This window comes from Neolamprologus brichardi, chromosome 2, assembly GCF_056152115.1.
Source record: "Neolamprologus brichardi isolate AB-2024 chromosome 2, ASM5615211v1, whole genome shotgun sequence".
Taxonomy (NCBI): Eukaryota; Metazoa; Chordata; class Actinopteri; order Cichliformes; family Cichlidae; genus Neolamprologus; species Neolamprologus brichardi.
The window spans coordinates 33,052,642-33,068,392 of NC_142105.1; the positions used below are offsets into that span (position 1 = coordinate 33,052,642).

General features: G+C 40.6%; 1 protein-coding gene across 5 annotated transcripts in view; it reads right to left on the minus strand.

Moving 5' to 3' along the window:
* Positions 1 to 2,772: 2,772 nt before the first annotated feature.
* The window catches only part of diaph2 (diaphanous-related formin 2), a 405,324-nt gene continuing 392,345 nt past the window's right edge, over positions 2,773 to 15,751 (minus strand). For 4 of the 5 annotated variants that reach the window (XM_087851703.1, XM_087851702.1, XM_087851707.1 and 1 more), the window contains one exon: positions 2,773 to 6,418. In XM_087851703.1, coding sequence (XP_087707829.1) covers positions 6,354 to 6,418 — 65 coding nt within the window. In that variant the 3' untranslated portion in view covers positions 2,773 to 6,353. Of the gene's footprint in view, positions 6,419 to 9,395; positions 9,424 to 15,751 lie in introns of all 5 variants that reach the window. The other variant, XM_087851696.1, reaches the window with a different exon arrangement.

Below are 15,751 nucleotides of genomic sequence, written 5' to 3' on the forward strand. Positions count from 1 at the left end.
CTCTATATAGATATATAGAGATAGATATAGAGATAGATATATATAGAGATAGATATATAGATATATATAGAGATATAGATATATATGCTTTATATTAATCATAAACGTAGTATCTGGGTCTGAGGAGGAAAGCCTTTGAACGAGTGCCTTAAAACAGCCTTTTTGTCCTCATAGCCAGCAGGTGGTGACACTCAAGATTATGTTTGGGAAAATTAGCCATCTCACTTGATTCATTAACTTTGTAAACATTCTCCTGAATGGTTTTTGGTCCCAGTCTCTGCTTTTCACTCTTATTCAGCATCAAATTATTTTAATTTGAAAAACTTATGTTCCCATTTAAAGTGAAATAAAAACAAAATCCAGGGCACTGTGAGCATACAGTGCACACATTTCTTAGTCAGCTCCACCTCCATTGCAGCTGGTTTAGTATTTGGTTGTATTCAAAGACACTGGGAGGAGACAGCTGTTCAGTTCTCTCCATAAGTAAGACTTTTTATCCCGTTGTTCACCAGCATCCCAGTTACTGTCAAAAACCTTTACACTTTGTTAATCAAAACTTTAGTTTGCAGTAGCGCTCCTGCTAGCTACTGCCCTTTGATTCAAGTAGTTTACATATCAATGTGCAGTCTATGCTCACGTAGCAGAACAGCGGGTAAAGTACCATTGGCATCATATTTAAGTTTAGCTTCTAAACAGTGCAAAGCTGATGACTTCCATCCTGTTGAGTTAAAAGAAAACAGGCACCATAACATAAACTGTCATTACAAGAATGCTGCTGTCTTTTCTTAAAATGCATTTTTCGGTGCAGCACTACTGTGACGGTCACATTAACTGTAAGTCTCACATGCTCATGACACTGAGCTGTTAATGGCAAATACACCAAGACAAATGTGCAATGCTGCTCAAGCTGCAAAGTACCAAACAGGCCTATAGGTAGAGTTGTTCCTTTCACAAATGGCACACACCTGCAGAACATTAGACAAGTGAATTCTTTTACAGGCAAATTTATTTAGACACCCATGCACCCTGGACATGCATGCATTTTATCAAAGTGCCACGGTTAAGCGCAAAGTGCTGCTTGAATAAGATTTCTCCCCAGACAGAATTAGCTCAGGTAAGGAGGGAATCGTTACTGCCTGCTTTGTCTCATCTCCATAATGTTTGCGTATTCCATTAGTCGGAAATGCAAAATGAAACATAATTATGTTGTATTCCCGCTGACAACTGATCTGTCACAGAGTGCATTAGAAACACGACTGTGAATAGCGTGAAGAAAAATAAAACTTGTGTGGGCCAGGCTCATCTCTCAGCGTTTGACAAGGCTACTTACCTGGAGGTTGTAAAAAAAGAAAAGAAAAAAGAAAACAGGATAAAAAAATAAGTAATACCTGCCACAGCCACACAACTGTACCCCTAAGCTCATTAGACAAACACACTTCTAGTATCTCATTTCCAGTTCTACCGCCCCGGCCATGACAGATCTCTCAGCCCGGTGCAAAGCGCAATTATACCGAACTAGACAAATATAGCAAGGGGGTGTAATAATTCTGAATCACCTCGAAAGTCAAGAAGATAAAAAAGCTTCTTATGGTTGCAGTGCTGGTGCCTCGTAAGGAACTAGGTTGGCCTTCTTTAGCACTTGCAGCCAAGTACAAATTAACCTCCCTAGATCAACAATAAACCTAATTAGAGTTGTGTTCTGCAGCACACATCTCTAAACACAGATCACAGCTTGTTGAGAGATGAATCTCCATCTGTCTGGCTGCACACTGGGAGGAGAAGAGGCTCGGAGAAGATCAGTCCCAAGACACGTCGAGAGAAGCGTCGCGTATTTCTGTGCGAGTGCACGCGAGGAGCGGGAGAGAGCTCCTTGTGACCCGAGGTATACTTACAGATGTCAGCCCTTATTTTATGATGTCGTGCTGCAGCTGGGATGTGGGACATGGCACATGCAGGGAGAACACGCCGTTACTTGTGAGCAGACTTGGTGGTGGTCGGTGGGCTGTAAAGCAAATGGTTAGGACAGGAGCAGCCCTGCCCTGCAATTTGACGCTCGCTAGTGAGACTCGTATAGACTGACACAAGCTGATCGCATGGGAACACATCATGGAGAGTTCATTTTTTTCAGAAATTGCTGCTCCAAAAAAAAAACCTCTTATTAACTTTAAACTCAAGCTGCCTAACACAGATTTAAACTGCATTTTTTTTTTTTTGACTGCCTATAAAAGAGAAATTCCAGAATAAATGTTTCCCCGGCTTACAAATTAAAATTCTTTAGTATCAAATAATAAACAAATGATTGGTTTGCTGCCCTGATTTTCCCCGTTGTCTAACACAGGTGGAGATAAGCTGAAGTCACAGTAGAGAGAAACGTCTGCAAAATGATTAAAATGAGAAACATTCCTTGAAATGTGTTTTCAGACGCTAGTAATTTCCCTAAGCTGCCATTAGACATGACAGCATTATCACTTTGCCTTTGACACTGTGCAAGATAAAGCAGCGAGGACACCAAGGTCCAAATATGTTGCTTTTATAGGTAGGAGCTGTCTCATTTATCATGTACTAAAACCTCGAGCTCTCTGTAAGCTCTGTCCATAAGTCAGAGGAGCAGGTATCTTCTGCCGTGCTATAAAACGAACTGAAGATGTAATTTTAGACCCAAGTACACAAAAGCAAGACAAAAGGTGAAGACTTGATCAAGAAACACTTGTGACGTGTGAATACAAAAAAAACACGACTGGCAAAAGAAGAAGAGACAAAGAAGCTCACAGAAATTTGTTTATATAACAAAGTGGTTATTATTTAGTATCATATTCCATTACATAGTTTATGGAAGGACAGTGTGCATAACCATTTTGCTTTTTCATGTTTCTAAGGATACAAATAAACTTAAAATGTTACAAATATAAATGTTTCTTATGACAATAAAACATACTCGGTGACAACAAGAAAGGTAGGCAGGGATATGGCAGCTTACACACCGTGGTTGGACAGGGTTTGTCAACAGTTCTGAACATTGTTTGTTGATTCAGCCACAATTGTTCTTCCACAAATCAATAGTAAGCGCTAACAAAGTCGGAAAGAACTGGATATGTGGCAGCTGGGAACTATTTACCAAAAGAAATGCTTTGCAAATAGTTCACTCTGTTAGTGGCAACGTTGTATTTACGAATCTTAAACAAATCTTTCTCCGCCTGAGCAGAATAACTTGTGAGGTAAAGTGCAGTCAGTGAGTGTAAGTGACATTTCAAACTTTTCATTTAATCACTCGCCACTGCAGAGAAACGGCACCTTTACCTTTATACCCCTGCCTCGCCATTCTTACCATTACAACGAGAACATCATCAGCTGAGGTTTGTTAGTAACAACCAGTAAGAGGATGGGCCGACATGCTGATTTCTACAATAACATGGCAGAGCAATTCAGGTTCATTGTCAATGGACTCTCTACTACTCTTCTAGAAAAAAACACATTATTCTGAATATTCTACGAGGTGGTACGGGGGGAGAAACACACGAATCACTCACAGGGACAATGGAAATGTTGTCATTGTAGAAGTGTCTTGTTTTCACTCGTCGTTATCATTCAAAAACAAACGTCTTCAAGGTGAACACTGATGATCTGGAGCTTCTATAATGGCGAACATCGTAGCGCTTAGCTCAGCACGTCAGAATCATTACAAAACAGATTTTTAAATGACATCTCTAAAAAGATGCATGAGTGTTTTGATAAGAAATAACACTTGACTATCATAATAACATCAAATTTCCTACTCTGAATGACTTAATTGGATCAAAGTTGAAATAACAATTACAGTTTTAAAAAAGCTTTTGTCTGTACAGTTTTTTTCATAGTTTAGAGAAAAAAAGCTAAACGAACACTTGGCAAATGTGGAAGAAAGTTGTTTAAAATGAGCAAAAAAAGAATAATTCAGTCAAGTTTTGTGAGAAAAACATCTTGTTACTGCTAACCACAAACCACTTGTTGTTTTAGCAAACACAGTGTCCCATCATAAAGGCGTAAAAGCACTAAATATCACTGCAGTTGGACGACTGATAAAACAATAGCCGTTATTAATTGCTTGAAACTGTGCTGAGGGCAAGTATCTACTAGAAAGGGAAGAAGAATCACTGCAATCTCTGCGCCGTGTGCAACACGTCTTTAAAACTGCCATCAATGCAGAAACCTCATTCTCTCTGCTTTCTCTGTATGACTGCTCAAACCTCGTATTCAGAGGAGAATTAAATATGCAGACTTCTCAGAGTATTGTGGGTGCACCTTGAGCCGAGATGATGTGTAAAATTGCATTTTTAGAAGTGCGCAGGCTGAGAGAGGAGGCATCGTGAAACAGACACATCATAAGCTGCACTGGCAGATTGTTTAAATGAAAAAAATCTCCATCTATTCAGCCCAGGAGTCGAGCACGTGGAATCCTATTTTGCCGGAGTTCCTGTTGCGATTACTGAGCTGGCGTGGTGCACACAGACGATTGCCCCAAACAGAGACACACAGACACACGAAGCCTACAGCTGAGTTCTGTTATTAGTACAGTAACCTGTCTGAAGGTGAAATGATTGCTCGTTGCCCTTAGTGCCGGGGAATCGGAGGGTGTTTGGAGACTCGCTTTCTAAGACAAGGATCATCTTGTCTACTGCGCCCCTCAGTCGATAATTCTGCTCGTGCCCGGTCTCCGTGTGGATTCGGCGGTTGTTTTTAGTAGCATCTGCTTACAGTTTAGGGAAGTAAGGGAACAAGGGCCACCCTAGGCATGAATACATGAATAAATAGTTCACGTGAAACGGTGTGACAGTGAGCCCATACAGAGAAACAAGTTTCAACTATCACGTACACAAACGCCACACACCCGGTGACCGTTTACAGGAGTTTGTCCACAAATGCCACCTCTTAAAACCCTGTTTGACCTCATACATTCAATCAGATGAATTTAAATGTTTTGGGACCTACGAGGGGTTTTTACATATTTATATAAAATCCTGTCTCATGTTCTACCAAATATAGATTATCTTTTTCAGTTAGGTTTGGGAAAAGGTCAACATTTGGGATAAAACGGACCCTTTCACAAAGTTAACCACGTTAGATTGCAAGCAAGCATCTCCTCGTTTTTGTTTTGTAATCATAGAGACAAGTCCTACGTCAGGCACTGATGACAGCCTTTCAGTAACTACTACAATAGGTTGCTAACATAAACACTTGTTATTTTAAACACTGGTTACTTTGTTTCTTTTTCTGGAGATTCCAGTGTTTAAAAACAAACCTTTTTACTGCTAGTTTACAGATTCATTTTTGGCCTTTATTGTACTTCAAACAGATTAATAATAAAATGATGGTAACGTTGTCGCACGTGTTCCTTGCTGAACACCTGATCACAGGAAAGGTCAAAAAGTTCATGTCAGCTCCTCCAGGCAGTTCGATGCATTTAAAAATGTGTCAGTCTCTCATGTTAGAAGCAAACGCGACCTTGGGACAGATCAGCACCCAAAGGCAATGTTAGATATTACACAACTAAAAATAAAATGCATCTTGTCAAAATGGAGATTACAGTTTCAAAATCCATGAGTCACGAGCTCTGAAATATCGGTGCAGACGGAGGCCAGCTCTCGTGGCTTTGTGGTTTATGCAACGAGCTGATTTACGGAGACGACTGGCTGTTGTGAGAACTGTCTCGATGTTGGTTGGAGGAGGTACTGGCAGTAAGAAATTTTAAACAACTACTCCCTCTTTGATAAGAGCTCGGGGAGCTGCTCGAGAAAACATCAGCAGGTTGAAGGCTTGCCAACACGGGTGTTAAATCCCTGTTTTCCATTTAGAGAACAGCTGCCCCGCTGCTTGTTTGCAAAATAAAGGGTGTGTGGTATGTTCACGGGAATGAACTACTCTGCAGTCCTTCTTGGCATTAGTTCTTTCTTCAGTACGCTGCAATGTTCGATACGTGTTTCACGTCAAATCTGAGTGTGAAGTATTTTGATTACAGAAGGATTAAAGTCGAAGGCTTAGACTTGCAAGAATGAAAATGGATTTTCAAACAATCAAAACATTTCATTTCTCTGCAGTAACCTTAAAATGTATTGTTTTTAATATCAAACCAGCGAGAGAGGACACAAACATTTAAAGTGATGAACAATTCTTGAATAAATATGTAAAACGTCTGATGAACTGGATGAAATGAAATTACTTCAGTTCTGTGTCGTTTCTTTAGGCTTGTTTGTTCTGTACTTGGTGCTGTGTATGTGCCACAGTCAGGGCTGGTCTGTCCCTCCTTCAGATGTCTTCTAGGTCTCCTCCTCGCAGCCCTCTTTGGCACTTATCTAGCGTCTTATAGTAGGCGCGGGTGATCATCGAGCTTGGTGATTTGCATTGTGCCGTGAGCGAGATCTTTCCAGGACTGCACGACGGTTGTCTGGTTAAAAAAAACAGGAAGACAAAGAATAAAAATACAAAACGTGAGAATCAGAAGGAACATGAAAGCGCTGGTGCATTGATTCATACTAGCTCAGGAGCTCAACCTAATCAAAGACTGTATAGAAAAACTAAAGAGGGCAAAAAAAAAAAAGACAAGAGGAGAAACGTGAAGAACATCCAGGCTGATTGAGAGCAGAGCAGCAGGGAAGGAGGGAGACACAGAAGAAGCTGCTGGAGTGGAGGTGCTTGTCTCTGGTGTCATAGTAACTCCATTCAGCTCCTGATCCAGACTTCCACTCAAGAGCCCCTCGACTACTCTCATCAGATGCAGCATATGCACACTACACAAAGTAAATGCACCACGCACAAGAACTAATAACACTACAAAAATAGTATACATATGGGCTTTTTCCATTAGACCAGGTTGAAGTGTTCTCAAGCCTGTGCGCTCTCTCCGTCGTGACACGTTTGCACCGTGGCCTCCCTGCAGGGGACAGGTGCACTGCAACAAGCTGCTGCGGAGGTGATAGCAGAGCCGCCCGTGGCCAAACTACGTGGCGTCCTCACTGTCTTTAGTGGCTCAAATGTGCTGGAGATTAGAGAGACGTCCTCTGGTGCTCAACTGTCGATACTTTTGCAACTCTAGAGTTTATTTGAAGCTATGTGGTTCATTCACATGTCAACCTTGTATTACTGTGAACTGAATGTTTTCAGCTGCATCGAGTGCACTAAACACTTCCTGCTTCACGAGAAAAGCTTTTGTCTGGTGAACTGGCAAAGGCTCTAATACAGAACCCAGACAGAAGCATTGTGTTGTAGCTTTAGCATTAGAAAGATCCTTTGAGAAATGAAAAGGATCAACCTAAGAGTCCAAACTTCAAGTGAAAAAAAGACTAATATGAGTCAAAATATGCAGAAAAAATTCAATCAGATATGATTCGCTGCTAGTAAGAGAGAATATGCCACTGTAGCACTTGTGGTCAGAAAGCAGGCCAGTCACACTTTGGGTTTTTCTCTTGCCAGTTCTATGACAGAGTCATACAAACACCGCCTCCTATGCTATCCAACGACGGCTGCCCAGAAATGCCCATGGCATCTACTGGGCAGCCAGGTGGCAGGTGGGGCTGAGCAGAACCAGGAAGCATAGCCATGGAGATGACTGCAGGCACACCCACACAGGACTCCCTGGTATTTCCAAGCGTGCCGTCGCCAATGTGCCCATTACTCAGTGCCAGCTGTAGGGTGCCAGGCGTCCCTGGCTGGGCGTTGTTTAATGGCACTCGCACCATCCATCATGTCAGGTAATGAGCTGAGAGTGACTGCGATGCCGACGAACACATACACAAACACGTTCGCACGCGAGATCCACACCGACTCCCACATTCACAGCGGAGAACGGCGAGCACTCCTTCAGACTGGATACAAAGCATCATGCAGATGGTGCACAGGAGGAGAGGGGGAGAAAGAGGGAGGGATGAAAGAGACCGAAAGGAAGACAGCTCAAGATGTTTAAGAAAAGCAGATAAAGGTCCTGCATCCTCAAATTATTTTAGTACAACATAGATTCATATATAATAGGAAACTGCAAAAGCTACCAGGTTGTGGCAGCGCCTCCAAACACATCACGACCGCTTATTCATGTCCTCGTTTTTCTTTTCACAAGTTGTGCTTTATTGTGTAAGCATGACTTACACAACCTTCCTCTTTTCAAAGTAAGAAGCAGCATTATACAAAAAAGAAAGCAAAAATGGGGACAGTTTAAAAAACTAGATCATCCACAATCTATCCCTGCCAATCATTTGCAAGCCCAATTGCTGTAACCTCGTTTCTGCACAAGCAGTCCCCTTTAACCCTCATTCTATCAGAGGAACATGAAAAACAGAGCTCGGAGAATACAGACCCACTGTCTCTGATCTGAGGTCGTCTTGGGTTACATCTATTACTGTAAATAGGAAATGGGATAGAAAATAGGAATGGGAAAAACAATAGTGAAAGGGATCAAAGGCGGCAGTCTAAAGGAGGCATTATGAATCATTAGATGAGTAAAATGACGAAAGACGAGCTAAAAAAATCTTTTAGAATCGGAAGAAAAATTGAATTTGCAGTACAAATATTATTTTCCTTTTAATAGATCATCATATCCATTTTTTGAGCGATGACATTCTACACGTTGCATTCAGGATACTTACCATCAACCAACTTGGTTTAGACAGTCAACGTTATCAGTTTAAAGTAAGCCACAGTGGTCAAAACAGGATTGCAGCCAGTTTACATCAGGCTGACAAATATGGATCTTCATCCGTCCTCTCTGTTTATAGGACTATTTACAGATAACAACAATATTATTTAAAGTACAGATGCATAGCTAATTACATGAGAACTGTTGGTGGGCATTTGAAGAGAGTCATTTTGTATTCTGTGCAAACTGAAAAGAAGAGACCATTAAGGCGGCCACTTGTTGAAACCCTACAGGAAAACTGCCATAAACTGGAGGCAGCATTTTTGTGGAATAACAAATGACAAGTGCCCTTTTGGGGGTATTTGTGTCTTGCCTAACTGCCTGAATATATTGGAAAGCGTTCGTGAAAGACTTTGCAAAAAACGAGAAAAACTTCCAGCAAAATGCATCTCCCATCAGACGATTGGTGAATGGAGAGCTACTGGCTTCTCATAAAGACTTTTCTGTTCCTATGTTCAGGTGCATAAAAGCCCATCTTTTCCCACCCCACATCAATCTATCACAACAATTGAACAAACAGCAGCCATTTCTACTGGGAGAGAAACATTACTAGTAGCCTCTACTGAATTGAAAGCTTCAAGCACACACACACATATACAGGAAGAGAGGGAAACAAAGTGAAACTGGGGAAAAGGAGAAGAGATCCACACAAAAGATGCTCTACAACTAGTTTTTTTCCTTTTGGTGCGCTGATTGCAACTCTTTCTACTTGCATTGGTTTTGATGGCTTCTTTACCTGCTTCTCCCAGAGGCGACATCTTTCCCTGTTACAGTACGACCGACACAGAGGAGCACAGAAACAGGAGAGGAATTGACAAAAGAAGAGATATTCCATGTTACAACAGGGAGATGTTGGCATACCAGAACTTAATTAAATGCTGGCTGGCACTGTTTCTCAAAATGTTACTAAAAGCACCGTGGATGGCAGATGGAGGGGGAGCGAGCGCACATATACACACAACCTCCTTTTCTCTCTCACACCGACACAGGGAAATACATTGTTCCTTTAGTGTTAGCAGAGGAAAATCCTTGCATGTATATCATGATGATCCCTGCCACGAGGGAGCGGCTCTGAATAAGACAAGGGTAATAGGAGGAGGAGAGGACGCCAGATTACAGAGCAGCGGAAAGCAGAGGCCTTTTAAGCCTGCAAAGTCAACTCCAACCTTCTCCTGACTCTTTGGAGGGCTTCCAGAGAGATGCCATTTCTTCATGTGACAGATGTTGTGTTATGTTAATGGCTAATTGCACTGAATTACATCATGATGCAGTTCTGTTAACTGCTAAAGTAGAAAAAGCCATCATTCATTCACCGAATGGGTTTCACATCGGATGCTCTGAGCCCAGTAAAAACCATAAGAAGGCACCAGACAATGTTAGGTAAATACTGTCTGGGTAGCAACTGCCCAACATCTAAACATGCCACTCATGTTCACTGACCCATATTCAAGGCCACAATAAAAAGATCATTATCAGCAGCCTTTTGTGTAAATAGCTTCAGCAGGAGAGTATCTGCAGTACAGACTGGAGCTGGAGCTCTCGTGGTAGCTTTGCATCAACTCGCTTTTTTGTTAAATAAGTTAGCGATGACACGATGCCTCTGACATGTCACTGCCTTTGTCTAATTCTCCCTGTCTGAGCTGCTCCGCACTTCATATTTTGATGAGTTGAAACATAGCAAAGGTGATTAAATCTCTGCTTGCTGCACATCAACATGTTGTTTGCTTCTCTGCTGAGGGGGGAAAGCGTCTGCGGCAGCAGCAACAGGAACAGCCGCAGCCTTCTATCACTCCTTTTCATCTCCTTTACCTCCCGCCTCCCTCCCCTCTACCAGCCTCCGAGCTACAGAGTAATGGAACTCTGTACACAGAAACAAGATACGGCATATAAATGGGATGCAGAGTGAGAGAAGCTATTTCTTCTAACTGAAAATTATGACCCAGGTATCGCAAAACTACAGTAGTGGCAAATATAGCCCCTCGTTCGCTGGTAAGACTAATCGCCACAAATAAAGAGCAAGAAAGAAAACATTGTGCAGCTGAGTAAAAGGTGAGAGCAGCTGTGATGAGGTGAGAAATGCAAACATTGTGTCACAGTGTCCTGTGTGATGTTACACAGACACTCAATGATTTACAATAATCAGCTCAAAGGTGCAACAAGCTTTGTTTCTCCTGTTGCTCTATGAAGATCTTCTAAAAGTAAACAAACAAACAAAAAATCTGAATGCTTCAAAACTAATTTTACTCTGATTTTCTGTAGTTAAGATTTTTCTTTTTTGTTGCCACAAGCGGAGAATATCAACTGTAGTTTGCAGAAAACAAAGTTCGTCTTGCTTCTGGTAACAGAAGCTGAACAGATGCAGATGATTTTGTTGCAGAGTTGTTCTGAGTATCAAACCCCCCAAAACATATAAAAACAAAAGAAAACTAAATGGACTAATAAAGAAATGCTGTAATCCATCCATCCATCCAAAACTATTTTTGGTGTCTTTATGTACACGTAACCATAAAAATGTAGAATTTCCATCACTATACTTGATACATTTTTCATTTCTACTCAGAGGAAACGCGAAAAATAAAAATGTGTAAACCAATCAGCTTTCATGCAAATGGACACTACAGTTTTTACAAGATGTCCCAAAAAAGATGCAACCATAGGTACTACTCACATTTAATCTTTTAATTAGTTAATCAGTAACTGTGTTGATATATCCAGTTTATTTGTGTTTCAAATGCCCCAAATGACATTCACAAATTTTCACTACTATTTTATACTATTATTATAATATATATATATATATATATTTATATTTATATATATATATATATATATATTATAATATAATATATATATATATATATATATTATATTAGATTATATTATAATATAATATATATATATATATATTATATTATAATATATATATATATATATATATATTATAATATATTATATTATATTATAATATATATATATATATATATATTATAATATATTATATTATAATATAATATATATATATATATAAATTATATTATAATATATATATATATATATATATATATATATATATATATATATATATATATATATATATTATAATATAATATATATATTATAATATATATATATATTATAATAATATATATATAATTATTATTAATATATATTATATATTATTATATTATATTATTAGACTATTTTCACTACTGTGAACGCAGGTATTTCCTTACAGTCAAAATGCAGCACGTTATCCACCACAGTGCAGCGATTTACACATTTGCCTATCAAGGGAAAGATCCCTGGTTTGATTCCCGGAGGAAGCACAAATCCCTTTGGGGATTGTGGCAGGAAGTGCATCCGGCATTAAAAAGAAACTGCCAAATCAAACATGCTGAGCTACCTGCTGTGGTGACGACCTTGTGAATACGGGAGCAGCTTAAAGTAGCTTCTTATCTATGACTTTTTATCCATCCATTCACCTCCGCTTATCCTTTTCAGGGTTGCAGGGGGTGATGGAGCCTCTCCCAGCTGTCTTAGGGCGGGAGGCGGGGGACACCCCGGACAGGTTGCCAGTCTGTCGCAGGGCTAACAAATATACACAGACAACCATTCGCTCCCGCATTCACACCTATGGGCAATTCAGAGTTTCCAGTTAACCTATCCCCACAAACTGCTTTGGATGATGGGAAGGAAGCCGGAGTGCCCGGGGGCGGGCAGAACCACGCAAACACAGGGAGAACATGCAAATTCCACACAGAAAGACCCCGGCCAGATGGTGGAATTGAACTCAGGTGTGCTGTGAGGCAACGGTGCTGCATGGCTTTCACATTTTAAACGTGCGCACTGTCTATAGCCAGTAATATACATTTTTTTACCGTTAAGTAACACCTAAAGGAGTGGGCTGTACACGTGTCAGGAGATCTGAGAGCGAGGGCGCTGCAATCTGGTGCTTGATGTGTTTTGGTGTGTTTTCTCAGCATGCCATAGCAGGCGAAGGCGATCAGACTGGCATGACAAAGGGAAATGTCTGAGACAGGTCTAGATAAACACGCTGAGGCAAGATACTGAAATTCTTCCACTTTCTGTATCTCTTGGAGCCTTCCAGTGTACACCGTGCTTTTTCATCCTGTATCCTTTTTCCAATTTTCTTCTCTCACTTTGTTCTACTCCCCTCCCCCCCCTTTTAATCCCTCTCATTACTGACATTACCTCTGCTGTTTACTACAAAAAGCTGGCCACTTGTGGTTTCTAAACACCCAGGAAGCACAGGAAGCAAACCAGGCAGTAACACAGAGTTCTGGCTTAAAATGAACACTTAATCTTAAAGCATTCAGAGCTGGCAACCATGTATACGAGTTCCCATTCCTGCTTGACAGTTTGTGTACAGAATCTGAAGGCAAAGTGAGTTCAACAGAGCCTGTTGAGATAAACAGTAATGAAGAGAGGTTCGTAGAGAGCAAGGTGGTCATAACACATGCAATTGCTTTTGACAGCAGAGGGATGTGGTTAATCTTTCCATGCCTCTATCACCACTCTATCTCTGTGGGTACTTTGATGTGCATGCTTGGTAATAATAGTGACTGACCCAGATAGTGAATACAGCCATTCTTTTTCCCAGTAGCCCACGACTCTCACTACCAGGACGCCACTTAAGTTCTAAAATCCTCTTTGCAAAAACAGTGCTGTCCACCTTCACTGAGAAATCTCACCATTTTCAATCATTTAAGCTCCCTGTTTTGCTGCTTTCTACGCTTTGCATTTTTTCTGCTATACTGTGCGTACATGTGGTACATCCACGCAGAACATACTGTCCCATACTAACCCGAGAGAAGCTTGATGCCTCTTGATTGCAAAGCATAAAATATTTTTGAGGAGATTACAGGAAATCACTGCTCGTGCTAATGAATGAATGTTTTTTTATTTGTAATATTACTTTGCCTTCTCACCAGTGAAACCTTGACAGCGTCTACCGGGGACAAAGCAGCAAGAGAGAAGACACGAGGTTTTGCATGTCTGTCTTCCTTCTCTCACCCCAACCAATCACAGCAGATGGCCCCGCCCCTCCCTGAGCCTGGTTCTGCCGAAGGTTTCTTCCTGTTAAAAGGGAGTTTTTCCTTCCCACTGTCGCCAAAGTGCTGCTCATAGGGGGTCATATGTATCTATGAAGCACCTTGAGGCGACTTTTATTGTGATTTGGCGCTATATAAATAAAATTGAATTGAATTGAATTGCATGTGTTTGCACATAAAACCTGTCTGCACTACCTGCACTTAAGACTGTGTAACTTTATGTGTGTGGTAACCTAAAAAACAAAAATCCATGTTTCTTCTTGGAGCTTGGCTAACATTTGGTAGGTTTTTGACTAAAGGCAACATGCCTCACAGACAAAGGGTAGCACACTTTCCTCACTGGGCTCCTCGGGTTCAAAAATCTCCTTAAAATATCTCTGCAGGACTCGATTCCTCAGCCATGGAACGGCGCCTCTGAGCATTCTGGGATGCACAGACACACACAGCCCAAATGATCAGTTATATGAAAACGCTTTTGCGATCGATCAGTGCCTGAGGCAAAACTCCCATTCATGATTGTCCTCTCAGCAGTCAGGTTTCAGGAGGGAAGCTTAAACCTAAGTATAACCGTGAAAGAAAACAAATATCCTTGAGAGCATATTCCTAAAACTGCTAAGCACTGCCCACCTGTGTGACTACTGTTTGAATTTACTTTGACATTATCTCCCTACTTTGGCACAACACGTAAGTATACAGTGCAGCTTAGATGTTTAACATCTCGATCTGAGTAAAATGAGCAGGAGCATTTCCGCTTCATTTAAAAATGGAATCGAACCGTACACTTAGGGCCACGTTTACTAAATGGGGCACAATAACGTGTGAGAGCAATCCCCATGTACCACCGATAATTGTGGTTAGTTTTGCCGGTGATTTACGAGAGTCACACTGTTTTCTAAACACAGGTGCAGTCGGTTCATTTGAATATGACGTGTCCAAGCTGCCAAGAGCTGCACATTTTAGAGCAAGATCGCAAGCTGTGGGTAATTTACTGACAGAAAAGGCGCAGTTTGTTATTGTAATCAGGAAAGTGTATAATAATAGATCACACACGTGTACGTTAACTGTACGCTTGTGATTATTATGAAGGGAACAGACTTCAGTAATTGACAGACTCCAATGCAGGACTGTAAATCATGTGACATCACGTTCTGTAGTATTTTTGTGTTAAGACAACTTACATGACTTCAGGGTATAAAACAAACTGGAAATACCATTTCATGGTCTCGTGTGAAATCTGTGATTTTATAGCTCAATTTGTCTCAATTTGTGCAGATCAACCACTAAAAACAGTTGTTTTAAGTGCCCAGCTCCTAGTGAAAAAACATGTGCCATGTCTTGGGTCCTGAAATCATAACTATAATTACATTTAAGTGTAATTTATTAAGGTAAAACATGTTTTTAAATGTTATTAATGTAAATGCGTTAAATAGACCGATGTCCAGTCAAGGCCTGGTTAGGATCGGGTCCACAGCCAACATCAGTCGGTTCTCTTGGTTCTTCAGTTTATTCGCTTTGTTGTGCAGATTGTGAAATTCCTGCCACAGGAGCCACAGCATGTTAAAAAGAACCCAACCCAAAGTTTTCTCGCCACTGGTTTTGCGTGACTTCTTAGGCGTGAGGTTTCAGGTCATTGCTAAATTCACCGAGCAAATTTAGAATGAGGTGTTTTGGTAATGTTTGGTAGTCACATCTTCACCTGGCTGTGAGAAATGTCTCACTCTTCCAACACGTGCTCTTAAATTTCCATGTCTCCTATGTGTAGCAATATCAAGCACATAAAATAAGACATCTTCTTTTTGGCATTAACCCTTTAAGACCTACCATAGAACCAAGTCCGCCAGAGCTTATATTATATTTTTACATGCTGTGGAGCCATTTTTGGGAGAATTTCAAGTTGCTATACATCAATACAACAATTATAGCCCAAATTTTAATAATATGTCTGCATTAAGTGCATAGTAATTATATAAATTGCAAAAAAGTGCAATAAACTACAAAACAATTGAAAATCGTTTTTGTT